Source organism: Mytilus trossulus, chromosome 14, assembly GCF_036588685.1.
Source record: "Mytilus trossulus isolate FHL-02 chromosome 14, PNRI_Mtr1.1.1.hap1, whole genome shotgun sequence".
NCBI lineage: Eukaryota > Metazoa > Mollusca > Bivalvia > Mytilida > Mytilidae > Mytilus > Mytilus trossulus.
In genome coordinates, this window is record NC_086386.1 from 31,333,833 (window position 1) to 31,356,265 (window position 22,433).

General features: G+C 32.0%; 1 protein-coding gene across 2 annotated transcripts; it reads left to right on the forward strand.

Annotated features, from left to right (window-relative positions):
* Positions 1 to 6: 6 nt before the first annotated feature.
* Positions 7 to 12,092, forward strand: LOC134695636 (A-kinase anchor protein 17A-like). 2 transcript variants are annotated; one of them, XM_063556951.1, is made up of 5 exons: positions 7 to 121; positions 2,984 to 3,828; positions 6,234 to 6,382; positions 7,213 to 7,453; positions 9,972 to 12,092. In XM_063556951.1, exons 2-5 carry the CDS (start codon positions 3,064 to 3,066, stop codon positions 10,269 to 10,271), a joined length of 1,455 nt encoding a protein of 484 aa, XP_063413021.1. In that variant the 5' UTR covers positions 7 to 121; positions 2,984 to 3,063; the 3' UTR covers positions 10,272 to 12,092. The 2 variants fall into 2 exon arrangements, with proteins under 2 accessions (XP_063413021.1, XP_063413022.1); XM_063556952.1 differs by having other exon boundaries at positions 24 to 113.
* The last annotated feature ends 10,341 nt before the right edge of the window (positions 12,093 to 22,433 follow it).

The window sequence follows — 22,433 nt, forward strand, 5'->3', positions numbered from 1 at the left end:
ATTTATCCGACTTTTACTTGAAAATTAGACAAAGCACAAACAAAATTCGACTTTCATTTTCGAACGTTTTCAGACGATGTTAGGATCTGACGACTAAACTGCTGCCTTTTTTGGTAGAAAAGTAAATATAACACATTTTCAGACAGTTTGATTAAATATAAGACAGATGACACCTGTAAAAGAGGAAGGATAACTTATGTTTACATTGTGTAAAATAAGATTTTTATTCTTGTTCTTGTTCTTGTCTGTTCTTGATACATGTACAAAATGTACATGTATATCATTATGACCTATTATTATAACAAAACATAACTCATTTATAACCAACATTATGATCATTTATGCTAGGACTACATTTATTGATAACCTGTTCCCTGGTTATAGGGGGTCTCATTGGAATTTGGGGGGTTTCGATCCCGGATCCCGCTTACTGCTTTGTCAGAGATTCACTTATCCCGCTTACACTATATATATACGTAAGCAATTTTTTTTTTTGTCATTTCCCTGGTCCCGAAAGACCTCATTTCCTTTTTTCACGACACATTAATTTGACTTTCACGTGTCACGCTTACAAAAAAATCTGTAATCCCACTTCGCGCTTAGACCGCAATAAGACCTACATTATACCGACTAGTTCTTGATTTAGATTTTTCATATTTAAGCTTGAATAAGAGCCTTTTAATGACTAAATCAGTGAAAAACTTATTAACTAATTGAATCAATAGACCACTTTCGAGTTCATCCGTCACCGAAAAAAACTCGTCAATTATACGCGCCTTTATCACCGTCATTTGTGTGTTTAGGGGTGTCTTCACTTTCATTCCAATGCTGAGCGAGTGGTTGGAAAACTTTAGTTCTGTATTGTACGAATTATTCGGCAAGTTGAATTCTCAAAAATGATAATTAACACTGCTGTCATTAGGGAATTGTCAGTAAGTACCTACAGAGCAACCATAATTTCTAGTTTATCCTGCACAATGACGATCACTAAGACGCTTGATGAAAGTATATAGTGCAGGAATACAGAAGACCCCCTCTATCTGGTAAATGACGTCATAAAGGCGTATATAATTGATGAGTTTTTGCCGGTGACGGATGAACTCGAAAGTGGTCTATTGAAATAGACACCTAAGTGTTTAAAAGAGGGGGGATAGGACCTTTATCGGGACTCCGGGAACGGATGTTTTAAAGCTCAGGATTTCAGGATTGACCCTTTTGGGATCCGGGAATTCTTTTTTTGAATTTCGGGACCTTGGGATTTCGTATTTTTTAAGCCTGGGATTTCGGGATTTCGTGTTTTTAAGCTCGGGATTTCGGGATCAAGACCCCTCCTACCCCCACCCCCCTCTTAAAAAGTGTCAAAAAACTTTTGTCAGGCCAAAAAAAATATATGTCTGTTTCCTGTTTCCTGACTGATCCTGACTCAAACCCCCGACCCTAGATCTTTTTATTCAATTCAGGAAAACAATTGTTTCCGGTTCTGGAAAAATTTGTTTCCGATCCAGATCCGTATCTTACTATGCCCAAACAATCAAAATGGTCACAGCACAAATGTGCTACACTTTAGGTTTAAAAAATCTAGGCACTGGGAGGATTATTCATTTAAAGCTTGTTTAAGGAGATTAAATCATTTTGGGGTACAGGACCCTTGCCAAACATGATATTTAACCGACTGCAAATCTGACAGAGAGTGCAAAAATTAAAAAAATAAATAAAAATTTTAAAAAATTCCTGACCTACCGACCCTGATTTATTTGCCTTGTCAGCAGGAAACAGACATATATTTTTTTTTTGCCATAGATGAACCTGAAATTTGAGGCCAAAATGCCCTTACCAAACCTACTCCTTTCCTGCATACATGTACATTTGTACATGGTATATATCAATTTTCCCTTTTTCTTTGTATATTATTTTCACCAGTGCCCTTGGGCATTAAGTTAGTGATCTAAAGCTTTAAAAAGAACCCTTGGGAATTTTTCTGTATTCAAATATTCATTAAATACTCTATCTTACTATCAGTTAACAATATAAGGCAACACCTGAATGTTTTTCTTTAGAGTTAGAATAATCTACTTCAAGGTTATGACCTGTTTTAGGCAGCAACCATTTAATTTTCGGGGGGGGGGGGGGGGGGGGGGGGGGGGGGGGGACTATGTTTTTTTTTTTGGAAAAAAAGTTTGTTTCCAATCTTTGGTGAAAAAAATAATTTGTTTTGGACCCTGAGAAAAAAATTCACCTTCAGCTGCCACTATACATGTATGTTATGCTAAAATTGAAAGAAAAAAATTGTATTTGGTCGCCATAAAAATAGATTGTTCTTCGCTGAAGGTGGAAAAAAAAGTTTGCACAGAAAAAAAACACATAGCCCCCCCCCCCCCCCCCCCCAAATCAAATGGTTGCTGCCTTACAAATCATAACAGATTTTGTATATTTCTAAAATAAATGTAAAAGTGACAGGCTTATCAAACAAAAGACAATTTCTGAATGAACATAATTAATTTCAATGTAATTGTTGCCTTTTTACCAATAAAATTCAAGTTTGTGGGAAAAATATCAACTCATTTTGAAATCACTTGTTTAAGTAGTACCCCTGAATGTTAAATGACCTAAATATTATATTGATTAAACCTTTAAAATCCCTGTATAACATGTATAATATACATATATATATCATACTATTATATTAGTTAGGGGTCCTTATTGACCAAGTGGTCTGAGTAGTTCTTCTAAGTAAAAATGTACTGTAAAACTAACCAGTCAACACTGAGCTTGTGATTTCGAACCCAACCATTGCGGATGCATTCAACTCCATTGATTCACTTGGATTGTCAGTTTTCCTTTTGAAGGTGATTTAGGTCATGGATTTCTCTTGGCACTCCAACTTCCTCCACCAATAAAAATGGATGCCATGAAATAGCCCAAAAGTGGCATTAAGACAATCAATCAATTATATTAATTAATGTCTATATATGCTCTTTTTCAGATACATGTACATAAATTGGTGTAAGAGAGGTAGTGTCTAGTTGACCTTAGTCTTTTGCTTTACTAGTTTAAAGCAGCACAATGGCGGGAAATACAGCTGCTTGTAGTGACACTTCAGAAGCTATAGATTTATTCAAACCTCAGGGTCTTTATCTAAAACCAATAGCAAAAATTAATGTCTGTGTTCAACTCCCTGCATTGAAAGAACCAGGAAAGACTATTTCTAATTGGGAAGTCATGGAAAAAATCAAACACATGATTAAACCTCATGTATTCTTGTCTCTCAAAATAGTAAAAAGTACTCTAGAGTTCATTCGACTAGAAGGTGAATTGGAGAATAAATCTTTGATAAAAACCTTAATGCAGAGATTGGAAGGCAAGACCATAAAACTCAGTGGGTTTTCAGAAACATTGAAAGTCAAAGCTGGGGAAGCAAAAGTATCATTTCCTCTCAAACATGACTGGGATTCTTATTTTAGAGATGCAAAACACATGAATGAAATGAAACCAGGTGAAAGACCAGATACAATACACTTTAAAGATCTGCCTAGTCGATGGTTCGCGTCGTATCACAGTAAAACCAAAGACAAGCCATGTGAAATGGTTTTACGGAGAGTGTTTGAAGGGTTCGGTGAAATACGTTGTGTAGACATTCCAATGTTGGATCCATACAGAAAAGAAATTCTCCCTGGAATCCAGACATTTTCATTTGGACAAGATCTGACATTTGAATCTTATGTGCAGTTTAAAGAATATATTGGGTTTATGAAAGCAATGGATGCCTTGAGAGGAATGAAGTTTCTGTACATTGGAGAAGATGAAAAAGCCTACACTGCCAATGTGAAGGTATGAGCTGATAATCATGTACATGTATCATTTACTTCATGCAGTTGTGTACCATGATTAATATGTCAACAATACAAAAAAATATATTCTGTTTTGTATGTGTTATAATTTAGAGAATTTGTATTTTAAACTCTCACACATTTCCGTTCAAAGAATTGTATCTGTAATCTGTTAATAAAGCTTAAGGCATTAATACATGTAGTAAACTGCTGTTCAAAAGTCATTAAACAGTTGAAAGAAATCAAATTTGGTTACAAACTTAAATAAAAGGAAACACATCAACTATAAGATAAAAACATCTGAAAATCAGAAAATACAGAAGTGAACACAGAATCAGAAAATCTCCATGTATCATAATTTGATAACTTGTTTTTATACGACCGTAAATTTTGAAAAAAATTTTGTCGTATATTGCTATCACGTTGGCGTCGTCATCTGCCTCGTCGTTGTCGTCGTCCGAATACTTTTAGTTTTCGCACTCTAACTTTAGTAAAAGTGAATATAAATCTATAAAATTTTATCACAAGGTTTATGACCACAAAAGGAAGGTTGGTATTGATTTTGGGAGTTTTGGTCCCAACATTTTAGGAATAAGGGGCCAAAAAAGGGCCCAAATAAGCATTATTCTTGGTTTTTCGCACAATAAATTTAGTTTAAGTAAATAGAAAATAATGAAATTTAAACACAATGTTTATGACCACAAAAGGAAGGTTGGTATTGATTTTGGGAGTTTAGGTCCCAACAGTTTAGGAATTAGGGGCCAAAAAGGGACCCAAATACACATTTTCTTGGTTTTCGCACCAGTACTTTAGTATAAGTAAATAGAAATCTATGAAATTTAAACACAAGGTTTATGACCATAAAAGGAAGGTTGGTAATGATTTTGGGAGTTTTGGTCCCAACAGTTTAGGAATAAGGGGCCCAAAAGGTCCAAAATTAAACTTTGTTTGATGTCATCAAAATTGAATAATTGGGGTTCTTTGATATGCCGAATCTAACTGTATATGTAGATTTTTAACTTTTGGTCCCGTTTTCAAATTGGTCTACATTAAGGTCCAAAGGGTCCAAAATTAAACTTCGTTTGATTTTGACAAAAAATTAATCGGTTGGGTTCTTTGATATGCTGAATCTAAAAATGTACTTAGATTCTTGATTATCGGCCCAGTTTTCGAGTTGGTCCAAATCGGGGTCCAAAATTAAACTTTGTTTGATTTCATCAAAAAATGAATAAATGGGGTTCTTTGATATGCCAAATCTAACTGTGTATGTAGATTCCTCATTTTTGGTCTTGTTTTCAAATTGGTCTACATTAAAGTCCAAAGGGTCCAAAATTAAACTTAGTTTGATTTTAACAAAAATTGAAATCTTGGGGTTCTTTGATATGCTGAATCTAAACATGTACTTAGATTTTTGATTATGGGCCCAGTTTTCAAGTTGGTCCAAATCAGGATCTAAAATTATTATATTAAGTTTTGTGCAATAGCAAGTCTTTTCAATTGCACAGTATTGCGCAATGGCAAGAAATATCTTATTGCAAAATATTGTGAAATAGCAATTTTGTTTTTAATTCGAGTTATCTTTCTTTGTCCAGAATAGTATGCAAGAAATATCTAATTGTAAGAATTTTTTTTTTGGAGTTATCTTTCTTTGTCCAGAATCAACTTAAATCTTTGTTATATATACAATATACAATGTATATTCACTTTTTACTACCAACTGATAAATTAAAATAATCTTTACCATTCAGTGATAACAAGCAGTTTTTTTACATCTTAATATTTTATGATGTATTTAAATGAGTAGTAATTGTTGCAAACTCCATTCGAAATTTTAATTGAGATTAGTTTTGGAATAAGGGAAAGGGGGATGTGATTAAAAAAAATGGGTTCAATTTTCTCATTTGAAATTTCATAAATAAAAAGAAAATTTCTTCAAACATTTTTTTGAGAGGAATAATATTCAACAGCATAGTGAATTGCTCTAAGAGAAAACAAAAATTTTAATTTCATTAGAACACATTTATTCTGTGTCAGAAACCTATGCTGTGTCAACTATTTAATCACAATCCAAATTTAGAGCTGAATCCAGCTTGAATGTTATGTCCATACTTGCCCCAACCGTTCAGGGTTCAACCTCTGAGGTCGTATAAAGCTACGCCCTGCGGAGCATCTGGTTCTACTTTTTTATGCATTGCTGTGGCAAAGAAAAAAATTGAGCTATAAATGGATACTTGATATATATTATTATACCCTAACAGATAACATCTGCTTTAAGACATATTACATTTTCTATAAACATGATAAGGTTTACAAAACGCAGTGAAGCATTTCACCAAGAAATTTTACTATTTTACAAAATATGAACTCATTTCATTGCATATTTTATGTTTCTAATTTAACTTTCAGGTTGATTTTGATAAGTCAAAGCATTTATCAGATAAATGTATTAAGAAAAGAAGAATAGAAAGATGGAAGTTACAGTTACTTGAGAAAGAAAGAGAAGAAAAAGTGAAGAAGGAGAGAGAGGAAACAGAGAGAAAACAAGAGGAAGAAAGGTACATCTAACTCAATTAAACTCATAATGTAATATATGGCAATACTTCTGAGTTGTCATGTTGCCAATTTTACAATTTCTAATATCTGTATACCATGTACATTTAACATATATATATGATAAAACTTGTCATAATCGTGATAGTCTCTGGGGTTAAGCTGATGACGGTAATTCAAAGATGGCAGACACTGAATTGGGTTATACTCAATATTGTTTGTTAAAGTGATTCTATGATATATATTCTTTATAAAGTATACATTAGTTTGATATAAATTTATAAAAGGTTCTCTCATCAGAAAACACAAATTAAAACTGAGAAATGTATATGAAACAGGAAATTCAATTCAATAAAATCGCTAAACGGACTGTAATTCATCGTCATTATTTTTTAGATAAACAAGGATAAATGGTATTCCATAATCCTAGCAACAGACAATGTATGCTTTTTAAAGTAAAAACTAAGACAAGTGGGTTTTTTTCAATTTTCCTCTACATTTTTTATGTTATTTCTAATAGACAGAAATGCTATTACAGTCATTTCTTATAATTTAATCCTAAATTTCATTTTAAACCAGAGTAAACTATGAAAAAACATTGATGACATCACCGTCACATGACAAAACTATTTCTATGAGCTGATAAACAAAACTATGTCAGCCAATCAGAAGATGTGTTAAATCCAAGATTAAATTATTATAATTGTAAAGATAAAACAAAGTAGATCCAGTCCAGTAAAAGAACCTTTAAAACACTGTCATGACTATGTACAAGATGACTATGTAACATTGCTGCACATGTTTATATGACCCTTTGATTTCCTCTCCTGTCAAGGTTAAAAAAAGAAAATGATGAGAGAGAGAAAGAAAGAAGGAGAACAGAAAAAATTGAAAAGAAAGAACTAAGGAGAAAAGAAAGGGAAGAAAAGAGACGATTGCAAAGATTAGAAAAACGAAGACTAGAAGATGAAAAAAAATATCAGATTAAATTAGCATTAGAAGAAAGGAAGTTTTTAATAGCTCAGAGGAAGCTAGAGTCTATCAGATTGTTAACAGAATTGTTTGACAGAGTAAAGGTAAATAAATATCCTATGACAGAATTATTTATAGTCAAACAAAACTGAAAACACAGGAAAGGACTAAGGTCAAAGAAATCTGACAATAAATGAAAATAAAATGAAAATACAAAAAATTTAGATACAACTTTTACTCAAGTGAAAATATAAACAAAGCAATACATGAACTGGTATAGATATATATTTATTCTGAGAAAACCTTTGTTGATACAATGGTATACATAAAGACATAGACAACATTATAATATTATAAGACATATGATGAGGTAACAGCAAATAAAGACTTCTTAGAGATGAAAAGAGTATATAGGTTTGAATGCTTACATTTTATCAGAGACATTCCATTTTATTATTTGATTCTAATGAACTGACACAACTTTTAAAACGACTGCAAAATTTGAAAAAATTTCATCATATATTGCTATCACGTTGGCGTCGTCTTCATCGTCGTCCGAATACTTTTAGTTTTCGCACTCTAACTTTAGTAAAAGTGAATAGAAATCTATGAAATTTTATCACAAGGTTTATGACCACAAAAGGAAGGCTGGGATTGATTTTGGGAGTTTTGGTCCCAACATTTTAGGAATAAGGGGCCAAAAAGGGTCCAAATAAGCATTATTCTTGGTTTTAGCACAATAACTTTAGGTTAAGTGAATAGAAATCAATGAAATTTAAACACAATGTTCATGACCACAAAAGGAAGGTTGGTATTGATTTTGGGGGTTTAGGTCCCAACAGTTTAGGAATTAGGGGCCAAAAAGGGACCCAAATAAGCATTTTTCTTGGTTTTCGCACCAGTACTTTAGTATAAGTAAATAGAAATCTATGAAATTTAAACACAAGGTTTATGATCATAAAAGGAAGGTTGGTATTGATTTTGGGAGTTTTTGTCCCAACAGTTTAGGAATAAGGGGCCCAAAGGGTCCAAAATTAAACTTTGTTTGATTTCATCAAAAATGGAATAATTGGGGTTCTATGATATGCCGAATCTAACTTGTGTATGTAGATTCTTAATTTTTGGTCCCGTTTTCAAATTAGTCTACATTAAGGTTCAAAGGGTCCAAAATTAAACTTAGTTTGATTTTGACAAAAATTGAATCGGTTGGGTTCTTTGATATGCTGAATCTAAAAATGAACTTAGATTTTTGATTATTGGCCGAGTTTTCAAGTTGGTCCAAATCGGGGTCCAAAATTAAACTTTGTTTGATTTCATCAAAAATTGAATAAATGGGGTTCTTTGATATGCCAAATCAAACTGTGTATGTAGATTCTTAATTTTTGGCCCTGTTTTCAAATTGGTATACATTAAAGTCCAAAGGGTCCAAAATTAAACTTAGTTTGATTTTAACAAAAATTGAATTCTGGGGGTTCTTTGATATGCTGAATCCAAACATGTACCTAGATTTTTGATTATGGGCCCAGTTTTCAAGATGGTCCAAATCAGGATCTAAAATTATTATATTAAGTATTGTGCAATAGCAAGAAATTTTCAATTGCACAGTACTCAGCAATAACAAGAAATCTTCAATTGCACAGTATTGTGCAATAACAAGAAATTTTCAATTGCACAGTATTGCGCAATAGCAAGAAATCTTCAATTGCACAGTATTGTGCAATAGCAAGTATTTTCAATTGCACAGTATTGCGCAATAGCAAGAAATATCCAATTGCACAATATTTACAAGAAATTTCAATTGGAGTTATCTTTCTTTGTCCAGAATAGTAATTGAATCAACTTAAATCATTTTTATACAATATACAATGTATATTCACTTTTGCTACCAACTGATAAATTAAAACAATCTTTACCATTAAGTGATAACAAGCACTTTTTTTACATTTTGATATTTTATGATGTATTTAAATGAGTGATTATTGTTGCAAACTCCATTAGAAATTTGAATTGAGATCGGTTTTGGAATAAAGGATAGGGGGATGTGAAAAAAAAATTTGGGAGGGGGGGGGTTCAATTTTTCTCATTTGAAATTTCATGATTAAAGAGAAAAAATTTCAAACATTTTTTTGAGAGGATTAATATTCAACAGCATAGTGAATTGCTCAAAGGCAAAACAAAATTTTAAGTTCATTAGACCACATTCATTCTGTGTCAGAAACCTATGCTGTATCAACTATTTAATCACAATCCAAATTTAGAGCTGAATCCAGCTTGAATGTTGTGTCCATACTTGCCCCAACTGTTCAGGGTTCAACCTCTGAGGTCGTATAAAGCTGCGTCCTGCGGAGCATCTGGTTGTAGTTTTAAATTGTTTTGAAAATTCATAATGGGTTCAAACTTTCAGGTGTTAATGTTTGTACAGTAGTTTTTATCTGTACTTTCTTTCCTGTCATCTGAAAAATATGTACATTTTTGTACATTCCAAAATATAGTGAAATTCATCTCCCATTTCAATTCTATGACACAAGTTACATGCTAGATTTTCTCTGGGTATGTTTTTCCATCTACTCAAACGTATTGGTTTAATACACTGTAACAATTTAGTATTTTCTGTGATTCTAGGAAGAGAAAGTGAAAGAGGACTTAGAAAAGCGTGAAATAGAACTAGAAGATGAAAGGAAGAAACAAGTAGAAGCTGAGTCATTGAGAAAAGCAGAGGAAAAACAGAGAAAAGAAGAACAGAAAAGAAAAAGAAGGATGGATTTAGAACATCAAGAATATGAACTCAGACACAAAATACTCAAAAATGTTAAAGCCAAAGAAGAGAAAAAAGAGGAAGAAATAAGAGAACAGTTGAGAAAAAAGTTAGCTAAAAAGAAAGGAAAAGTGAAATTAAAAAGTGCTATTGTCCTGAAGAAATGACTTGCCATAAATCTCAATATTGGTGCTGTTAATAATGTAATGTCACCTGTTTAATCAGTTGACAAATATTTTGAATGTGTTTTTGACCTTCTAAGGGTTAATATAAGTGTGCAGTCAGATGACTCAGAAATAGGGATATCATGAAATACATGTTGTACTATTCTGTTGTCAGGGGAGGTCCCTTTGATTCTGACAGAACTAATGAAACAGCAGTTTGTAAGGCTTGGCCCAGAATGTTTAGACAAGCAATTGTTATGACTGGTAGATGGAATGTAAAAGTTTAATATGGAAAATATAGGTTTACATTTTATTGTGATTCGATCATGTTCAATCAATATTCTAAATGCCAAAATTATGAATGGTAAAAGTTATTGGGGTATTGTTATTTGATAATCAATGTTCTTTAAGTCAAAGTTATGAAAGGAAGAATAGTTTGAATGTAATTTTTTTAGCAAGGTACATTGTAACTCATTTATTTTTTCTTCTGTGTACATTTGTATATACATATTCAGCAAACTTACAGGTTTATTTGTACATACCTACTGATAAGAGAGACTGTTTTAACATGTCTTAGATGTTATCTTCTGCCTTCCAAGTTGTGATATTAAAATCAATACAGAGTAAATTGTTTCCTTTGATCATTTATTAGTCTAAGCACATTGCAGTTTTCTTTTGAAACAAAATGCAGATAAAGAACTCATTACCTAATGTATTCAAATCACTTCTAATGATAACCGAAAACACAGTTTACAGTTTTTTACATGTTAAAGTATCCACTTCATGTGAACAAAAAGAACACATTAAGGAAAAAATGAAAGTGATGTTTATTTATATAAACTTTCATGACTGTTTCAATGATAAACATGTTCAGTGGTTTATTAGTTTAATGCAGTTGCAACCCACTGTTCAATATAATGTATCATTTATCTTGTACATTATTTGTTATCCAATGTATCTTATTGTAATATTTTGATGACATGATCATTTACAAATAGTTTCTACTGCATTACATTTTTTGTCTTGGGTTGGATACATGTTAGTTTCAAATTTCTGTTTGTCTCACTCGTTATTTTGTTTTAATTATTCTAATGTTTTTCTCTTTTAAAATATTACAGTTACCAGAAATGGGACTAACAGATCTGATTTGGTTGGTGTATTTTATGTAAAGAAAAATCTTTATTTATCAAATGTAACAAATGCAAAATGTATAACATGTAGTTTTAAAACTTTTGTCTATTTTGAAATTGATTTTGAAATAACTTTTCCAATTTGAAATTTAGTTTTGGAAAGATTACAGGATTTGTCTAATTTGAAACTAGTTATGAAAACATATTTCTAATTAATTTCTAATTAGAAATCAGTTTTAGAGTTCTCATTGCAAAAAAACAATAGCCATTTCTTCTAAACATTATAAAGTTGTTTTGTATCCACAACCCCTTTCACTTAATTTAAGCTTGATTTCAGTTTTCATCTGCAGTGTTTGGGGTATGTCATATAAAACTATGATCTCCAACCTATCATTACTAATAGGCCGAAATATGAATATCTATGGGGATTCTGCTTTCAGTTTTCTGATTATAATTTCCTTCAGGTGTTAAGGTGAATAATCTTATATACAGTAAACTGTAATGTACAATTTCGTCAAAGATGATTGTAAAAGATGACTTAAAGTAAGTGTAGTATAACATTATGTGTTAATACTGAGACAGAGTTATTATTGTTATTATTATTGTGTTTTTGAAACTAGAAGTTACTAGTATTTTTATGTACACAAATTGTTTTATATTGAACTTTGAAGAATAAAGCCATGTTGATTTGTTATATATGCTACTGTTATATATAAATATGATGCCCTATAGCTAGAAGATATGTATATAAATCGCATTATACAAACTGCGTGAACAACTTGAAAACTCAACATATACAAAAGACACTCACCAAGGAAGAAATCCTGGACAACCATTAGTCTGTTCTAAGTTCATTTGGAATCTAGACTGAAGATGAAAGCTGGATATTCCATCATTGTTTTGAATACCTAAATTACATAAGTGTCCCTACGAAACAAATGCATCAATTAAAACAGAGATTTAAAGTTATAATGAAACTGCTAATTCTAGAGGAGGTGTGAATCAGATGTGGATACTAAAAATCTCTTAAGAGTTGATATAAAGGATACAACAACTAAATACCGCAAAGTCTACCTCGTATCTTGACTTTCATCTAAAAAATTATCAATAAGTGTCAGTAGATAACAAATCTTTAAGACAAGATTTCATCCTCCCACTTGTGATATTTATATTAATGTAGTCAGGAGCACCTATATATGAAGATTATATCTCCAAGATGATACGATATTTCAGAGCTTCCTTATCATGATTTTAGTGGTTAAATTTAAATCATCTTTTTGTCAAATTTTACAGACTCCATCACAAATTGGTTTCTCAGAAAACGAAATTTATATTTTAATTGTCGTAACCACAATCCTTTCCTCTTTTTCTGAAATGTGACCTATTAAATAAGAATCATCCCCGCGTTTGTACTTTCATAATTAAATTAACGGTACCAATTTTCTTGTACCAGATGAGCATTTCGACAATACATGTCTCTTCAGTGATGCTCGTGGCCAAAATATTTAAAATCCAAAGCTTATATAAAAGGGGAAGAGCTATAAACCAAAAGGTCCAAAAAGCATTGGCACATCTCATTTCATGAAGATTATTTGGCCCTGCCCCCTCAGTCTATTGATCTCGAAACCTTTGCTTACATTACATGTTTTAGTTTGTGATTGGGTGAGTATATTACATGTACAAACCACAAATGGTAGGTCAATGACATTTGGTATGCAGTTTGTATAAGCATTGGCATATCTCAAATCCAAGGAGATAACTTAGCTCCGCCTCTTTAGTCATGATCTATTGACTTTGATTTTTATTCTAAGTTATAATGTATTAGTTTGTGATTAGGTCAGTTCAAGGGGAACTATAAGGGGTAGGCCAATGTTAATTGGCATTCAGTTGTTTAAGCATTGGCACATCTTATTTCAATGGAGAATATTTGGCCTCGCCCCTCAGTTACAGTCTAATGACTTTGAAACTTATCTTAGTTTTATATGTATTAGTTTGTGATTAGATCAGTTTAAGATGAACTGCTACAGTTAAGTCAATGATATTTGGTATGCAAATTTATTGGCATTTGCAAATATTGTTTCCATGGAGATTATTTAGCTCCACCCCCTCTTATTGGCTTATATTTAACTTTCAATAGTTTACTAGTTAATGTTTGTATTTAGATTTGGGAACAAATTATGATAAGCCAATGGTCATGATGGTATTTGGTTTGAAGTTGTATAAGCATTGGCACATCTCATTTACACGGAGATTGTTTAGCCATGTAACTCAGACATGGTTCATTGACTTTGAATATTTTCATAACTAGTGTAATTTGTTAAAGTATTGCCAGTTTCATTTCAACATTTGCATAATCAAAAAGTAAAAACACAAAAATGTTGAACTCCGAGGAAAATTCAAAAAGCAAAGTCCCAAATCAAACGGCAAATTCAAAAGTTCAAACACATCAAACGAATGGAACACAACTGTCATATTCCTGACTTAGTACAGGCATTTTCTTATGTAGAAAATGGTGAATTGAACCTGGTTTTATAGCTAGCCAAACCTTTCACTTGTATGACAGTCGCATCAAATTCCATTATATTGTCAACGATGCGTGAACAAAACAAACAGACACAATAGGTAAAAATGTCAAAAATAGGGGTACAGCCGTCAACATTGTGTTATCATCTTAATCACTACAAAAACAACAAATGTAACAAAGAAGCACAAATTCAAAATTTCAAAAAGGTGAGACATATCTCTGTGATAACAGTTTATTGTTTTTGCCATGGACTTGTGTCAGTTTATTTTCGACTATGAGTTTGATTTTCCATTTGGTATCTCTTTCCTCTCATTTTTAATCGAGTGTTTTTGAGAATAGATTGAAAATTGTAAGAATGCACACATGGCCGTTGTAGATGATAGATGGGTCACACATGACCACGGATATGTTTTATTTGTCGTACCAAAAAATCACATTTTCTTTCTTTATTTTTTTGACCACACAATGTATATATAAGTATCCACTGTCAGGTTGCAATTATGATTTGTTCTGATTAGTATGCTGGGTGTAAAAGAGAGACGAAAGAAACCAGAGAGGACAGTCAAACTCATAAATCGAAAATAAACTGACAACGCCATGGCTAAATATGAAAACGACAAACAGACAAATAATACTACACATGACACAACATAGAAAACTATAGAATAAGCAACACGAACCCCATCAAAACTAGAGGTGGTCTCAGGTGCTCCGAAAGGGTAAGCAGATCCACATGTGACACCCGTCGTGTTGCTTATGTGATTACAAATCCGGTAAATAGTCTAATACGGGAGGTCACATTCATGAAAGGGAAGGGAATTGTAGTTACAACGTAAGGAACATATCCGATATCATTTGTGAAACGGTAATTACATAACGGTCAACCAACTCGTGATGGCGTCCGTGAAACTTACGAAGGGATGATTTCAACCTCACCATTTGGAACTTTTGGTTTAATAACTTCCTTGTAAGCAGAAATCATCTATCAAGAAAATCATGATTGGAAATGCAAACACGGGAATATCGTATCAATTCGGAGACATATACCCAATGCAGGTGCTGCTGGAACGTTGCTACTCAGAAATGGACAGTTCACAATTGGAAAGCTGAAATCATCTCTTTTGTCGTAATGCTTTGTTTTCAACTGACCCTCATTGTCAATTTCAAGATTTAAGTCAAGATATGAGGCCGACATAACTGTATCTGTAGTATCCTTTATCTCTAGTTCGATGGAATAGATGCGTTCAACATAGTCACCAAATTTTGAATTATTTAGTGAAAGAACATCATCTATATAGCGGAAAGTAGAGTTAAAGGATATTGCTAACTTCTTTATCTTTCTTCCTAAGAAGTTACTGTATGAAATCAGCCTCGTAATAATAAAGAAACAAGTCGGCAAGTAGAGAAACACAATTTGTTCCCTTTGGAATTTGACAAATGTAATGTTACGCGATTGATTTTAACAACAGTTTACTGATATTGGCAGTGATATTGGTAGTTTTGTCCATCAGTTCTCTGATTGGCGACCATTATTGTTAGAGATAATTGAAGTATATTAGACAACTTATTGAAGTATATTAGACAACTTTTGACCTTCTGTAAGAATTTAAAATTAATTAAAAATAAACTTGTATGCCGATATATTGTGTGCAAAAGTTATTTGTAAAAAGCACAATGGTTTTGCGGGTAGATATCAATCAATAAACTAAGCTACTGTCACGGTCATAACTGTGGATTCATTCTTTGGATCCCAATTGTCGTGGATTTGAACTACAAATTCAAATATGCAATGACAAATTTTCTATAGGCTTTGTATGCAGAGCAGTAATAAAACCCCGAAATCAAATACCCACGAAAACGCAAGTTTTCATCAATCCACGAAAATTGATACCCACGCAAAAAAAATGAACAATACTTACCATTAGGAGAATAGATATAACTTCCAGCCTTATGTCATGTTTTATTAAAGACAGCAACATGTTGAACTTTCTTATTTTGACCATATGTTAAACTTATTGGATTAAACGTTTATAAAAACTCACTTTTATTTGATTTACACAAAACATGTATCAATGAGGAATCTATCTCACGGGAATCATTCAATTTCTGATTTTAACTCATTTTTGTAAATATTGAAATAAGAGCTAAATATATCCCGTCTTCAAATACTTTTTGAAATTTAGCATTACAAGGTAGTGCAATTCGAAATGTAATGAAATAATCATGGTGTTTGAACCACTACTAGAACACACATTTGTTATTCATTTTTTCAACAGGGATCTTACATGTCAAAGGAATTAATCATAGAATCAATTATTGTGCATACGAAAACAAATCAATCTTCCAAAGGATTTTGCAGTAATAACTTTTTTGATGTATGCATCTCTTTTGCATCGTGTTTCCATTGAGAAATGACGATTGAAAAAATTTACAAAGGAACAAAAATAGATTGGTATGTCATATTGTTAATTGTTAATATCTAATTTCAACTATGTTTTTTTCCTATAAGAAATTACTAGAAAGATCTATTTACTTTTTCTGATCACCATTTCAGTTGGTAACCATTATTTTATTGAAGTTTAGCTATTTCCTTTACCTGTTTTTGTTTTATCTGCAATACATAGAGATCACAATCCAACAGCGGTAGATAACCTGTTCCATGATCGGTCTGTTTTAGTATACTATTAGCAATTGACCAACTATATTTTGAGAAAAGTATGATCGTTTAATAAGTGTAGATTGTCTGTCTGCTTTGGTTTATATGACATTTACCAATTCAATATCGTACAGCTGTGTTGTAAATTGAAAGTTAGACTTTTGACTGACTTGAACATGCTTATAAAATAGAAACATCAACTGTAGCACAAACACATTTCAAAAGTGTAATGTGTTCCTTCTTATAAAAACGTGTAATACGGTGCTTTCGGTCAGTCATTTGCGTTTTGTCCGATAATTTGGTTCACATTTGGATAACACTCTTAACCATTGTAGAGTCCTACCCTATTCCCACCGTTTTTATTGTCCAATATAGTTTGTTTGACAAGATACAAACGTTTGACAAGATACAAACGTTTGACATTGCTCCAGCTTATATGAGGTCAATGAAAGTGGTTGCTATGTTGTATTTATAAATTTACTGTTTACAAATTTTTGAATTTTTTGAAATACTAAGGCTTTTCTACCTCAGGCATATATTACCTTAGCTGTATTTGGAAAAACTTTTAGGAATTTTGGTCCTCAATGCTCTTCAACTTCGTAATCTGTTTGGGCTTTTTAAATTTTTGGAATTCGAGCGTCACTATTGAGTCTTTTGTAGACGAAACGCGCGTCTGGTGAATATACCAAATTTAGTCCTTGTATTTATGATGAGTTTATTAATAAGTATTGGAATGTGTATGTTTATTAAATGTAATATCAGTATTTAGTTCAAATGTAATCTTAAACCAATCCTAATTCTATTTTATTCATTCAAATGTGACGTCAATTTTCATTTTTTGATGTCCGTTTTACCAATTCAAATGTGACGTAATTTTTTTGTCATTTTAAAAAATTTCAAATATGACGTCACTTGGCGTTGAGGATACACTTATTCGGATGTGTAATACTTCAGTTTTTATTATGTACCTTTTGTATAGTCATTTCATAAAATTTACTGTTTGCAAATGTATAAATTATTCTCAATAATAGGGATGTTCTGGTACTTAACAGAAAACCCTGGCCTTTTTTGGCACAAACTTTTTTAACTTTTGGTCCTCGATGCTGTTCAACTTTGTACTTGTTTCGGCTTTCAAACGTTTGTATCTGGGCGTCATTAGTAAGTCTTGTGTGGACAAAATGCACTTCTGGCGTATTAACATTTTAAACTTGTTGCCTTTTGTTAGCTATTATTCGTGTGTTTCTTTGTCAATTGTGTTCTCCTATTTATTTATATTGTAGTCCTGTAATGTTGTGTTGTCATTTTAATGTTATATTTCACATGGTCATAACAGAGGGAGGTTTTAAAACCAGGTTCAACCCACCATTTTTTCCTTTAAAAATGTCCTGTACCAAGTCAGGAAGATGACCATTGTTATATTATAGTTCGTTTCTGTGTGTGCTACATTTTAACGTTGTATTTCCGTTGTGTCGTTTGTTTTCTCTTATTTTTTAGTGTGAATTCACATTACTATAAGACGTGTCACAGTACATATCCATCCGAAATTCATGTATTTGGTTTCGATGTTATATTAGTTATTCTCATAGGATTTTGTCTAAAGCTTTGTCCGTTTCTGTGTGTGTTACATTTTAATGTTGTGTCGTTGTTCTATTGTATTTGATACGTTTCCCTCAGTTTTGGTTTGTTACCCCGATTTTGTTTTTGTGTCCATGGATTTATGAGTTTTGAAGAACAGTATACTACTGTTTCCTTTATTTAGCTCTCTTATTTTATCTGTTCCTTAACAATATCATATTCAAATAATAAAGCCTTAGTCCATCATGATGGATTATATCCAGGTAGTATATAAATATTCATGTTTCTAAAGATGCTTAAGATGATTTCACAGAATAAATGATTAAACTTTGATTCTTTGTCCCTTCAGTTCAGTTATTATATATAATCCCGGACATTATTTCTAGTGATTATGCATAATTCCTGAAAATGATAATAATTGAATAGTAATTACTAAAGATATTGATCACTAATCATAATCCCTGAAAATTGCAAGGATTATACCTAATACCAAATCGTACCAATTTACTCTAACATACATATGATAACAGTGGTCATTCTAATCATATAAACCTTGCTGCTCTGAATTAAATTCAGAGAGTTTATGGGGATAATATAATATCGGATTTATTTCCCACGTCGCAAACACAGAAAACAAAACCGTGGAAGGACAAAGCATATGTACAAGGACGTTATATCCCCTGGCACTTATATAGCTTGTCTGTACGAAAATAGTGTTTGCCATATGGAAAAGCTTACTTTTAAGATGTTGTTTTAGATTTTTTGGATTTGTCATGGATCCACTTTGAAAAAAACTTTACTGGTAAGGTCACAATAAATTACACTGTTTAAAGGGTAAAATTGAAATCTCGAAAGCCTTTTCTAACATTGCTGCAGTCTTGAATTAAACAGAGGGTAAAAAACTGCCGCTATAATGGACTATAATAAGCTTTCTTTAGAATAATGAAATTTCATTTTTTTTTAATTGACCATTCATGAAAAAATAATGATGAACACCTTTTGCAAATTATACAGGCATGTTATAAATGGATAATAAGACAACATTTTTGTTCGACCTGCGTTTGCTTAGAAATAATATACCTTAACTTTTTCACAAAACATTTTCAAAACAGTTTTAATTTGTGTTAAGCACCTGGCTTTTAAGGAATATTATTATAACCTATTCTTTTCTCAATTTTATTATTTTGTATTGATCATCATCATTTGTTTGAAAAGATTTAACTTACGGACATTGCTCCAAACAGTGAACGTTCAATGAGTGAAGTGAACACTCCTATTTCAACTGTGCCCCAACAATAACTTATAAAGACTATATAAAGCCTAAGCCGCGCGTATTGTCCATAATTATCAATTTGAAGAGACTACACACACAAATAGTTAGGAAAGGTATCATAATTATAATGAAGTACGCCAGACTCGTGTTTCGTTTAAATAAGACTCATCAGATTAAAATAGTTATTAAGTCAAACAAGTACAAACAAGTACTAAGTTGAAGAGCATTGAGGACCCAAAATTCCAAAAAGTTGTGCCAAATACGGCTACGGTAAATAAACTCATCATAGATACCAGGACCAAAATTTTATATTTACGCCAGACCTGCATTTCGTCTAAAAAAGACTCATCTGCGCTGAAATAAAAAAAAATGTTTAAAAGGCCAAAAAGACTACAAAGTTGAAGAGCATTGAAAACCAAAAATTCCTAAAAGTTTTGCCAAATACAGCTAAGGTAATATATTCCAGAGGTACATATTTGTTTAGGGTCCAAATGAAGGACGTCTCCGGGTGCGAGAGTTTCACGCTACATTGAAGACCTATTGGTGGCCTTCGGCTGTTGTCTGTTCTATGGTCGGGTTCTGTTGTCGCTATGACACATTCCCCATTTCCATTCTCAATTTTACCCCTTGGATAAGTTAATCCTCAGTTTTTCGAAATTTATAAAAATGTAACATTCCTGTAACACATAACATTCACTAAGCAATTTACGATATTACTTTACCTATTTCCATAAACATAATAATAGTAAACAGAGTTCTTCCCAATGACATATAATTAATATTGATAGCCTACCATAGGAAATAACAGGAGTTAAACGAGTTGAAAGTCGTAAATATTTCTAAAATTAATTTAAAAAATTGAAGTTATATCATAAACGGTACCAATTTTAATGCACCAGATTCGCATTTCGACCATAAATGTCTCTCCAGTGATGCTCAGGGCAAACAATTTTGAAAATCTAAACTCTAGATAGTGTATTGATGGATGTAATGATAATTATTTACCATTAATTATAGTAAAAATCTTTCCGTTTACATTACAGCTTTTCTCGCGAGTCCTGTGATTATTGATTGTAAATAGTGAACATAAGATAAGGATTGTTCTGTTAAGGATTAAGTTTACGTTCAACAAAAAGGTAGGTTATTGTAAAATATTACATATATTTAGAGGGAAACAAAGTTCTTGCTGTTTTTCTTATAAAAAAAAAAAAAAACAAACTGTATAAACATTTGGATTGCAATCAAATCTAAATGTATATTCCTATTTCAGCAGAATAAATATAGTTTTCATATAAATAGAAAAGCTTGGAAAAAGGATAATTTGTATAAATCCAAATGATATTTACTTATTATGAAGAAATATGATTTGAATAAAAGGAGATGCTAGGTAAACTTATATTAATGATGTAGAAACCAAACGTACAAGTTGTCAAAAATAGATGTCTAAAGATTACACAATAATGGTTCTTTATACAAAGAAAAAAATACCTCATCGAATAGCAAGTCTTTATTTGTCTACTGTCTAAAAGAAAAAAATCAAGAATGTTTTCTTATGAGAAGACATAAGGATAGGCTCGGGACTATTCGACTGCGCATAACGCAAAAAGATACTAAACTTATAATTTTTAAAGCAAAACGCGCGGTTTGTGTATGTACGACTCATAGAAAATTGTATTTCTAACACAACCACAGAAAACATTCCTGTTACCAGATTAAAGAGGTTTTTTTTATCAACATCGTAAACATTTTGGACCATTTTAAAATATATAAAACGAAAGAAAATTATAAATTATATAAATAAATACTAATGAGAATTGCTTTATGTATCCTTTCATGAATGTGACCTACCGAATAAGACTATTTACGGGGTTTGTTATAACATGAGCAACACGACGGGTGCCACATATGGAGAAGGATCTGCTTGCCCTTCCGGAGCACCTGAGATCACCTCCAGGTTTTGATTGGGTTCGTGTTGCTCAATCTTTAGTGTTCTATGTTGTGTAATGCATACTATTGTTTGTCTGTTTTGTCTTTTTCATTTTTAGCCATGGCGTTGTCAGTTTATTTTTGAATTATGAGTTTGACTGTTCCTCTGGTATCTTTCGTCCCTTTTATATTTAAAGTTTACTACGCGCACAAGATATAATTTTACATGACACATTTCTGTGCTTCAAGATATAACAGCTTACTTTTTATTTCTTACTCACTGAGTCAATGTAAGAAATTTGTTGAAACGTACATTAATTTTAATGCTAGAGAGTTTCAGACGATTTTTTAACAATCTTTAATACATATTTATGTATCAACAAAGTTATAATGTCATTCAACAGTAGATCATTGTACGCTCATCTGTCGGATGCACTTTAAAAACAACAAATTTGAAAGTTTTGTTTTCTTCACAAATTGTATGAGGACATCCTTGTTGATATAAGTCATTTGTATCCTGAGCTTGAAACAGTTACATTTCTGATATAATTGTGTGTCCTCTATAAAAAGTTACTGTCATTATCTTATCTTTCATAACAAAGAGTGTACTTGAATTTCTCCATGTTTTTTATTTCAGACTGTTTGGATAGATTACCAATGAATACGATCAGTGAAACATCACCGAGTATCGTTTTTAGGAACACCAATGATAGTATTGACGCAAATATTTCAGAATACATCCAGAAAAGTTGGACAAGGGACGTACATAACAATATAATTGCAAATGCTGTCGTACTGTCGTTGTACTTTGTAATCGGTATAATTGGGAACGCATTAGTTCTGGTTGTATACAAAACGCAATTGAGACAGGCATCTGTCGAAAGATATTTTATTCCAGTACTGGCAATTTCAGATATGTTGTCAACGATTTGTGGAAGTATAAATAATATGGCGTGGGATTTAATGTCAAATAACTTCACAAACAATGCACTATGTAAATGCTTTCTATTTACCATTTCCAACACAGCATACATGTCCATTTTATTATTACTTTGTATCGCTTTCCAAAGGTATTTATTAA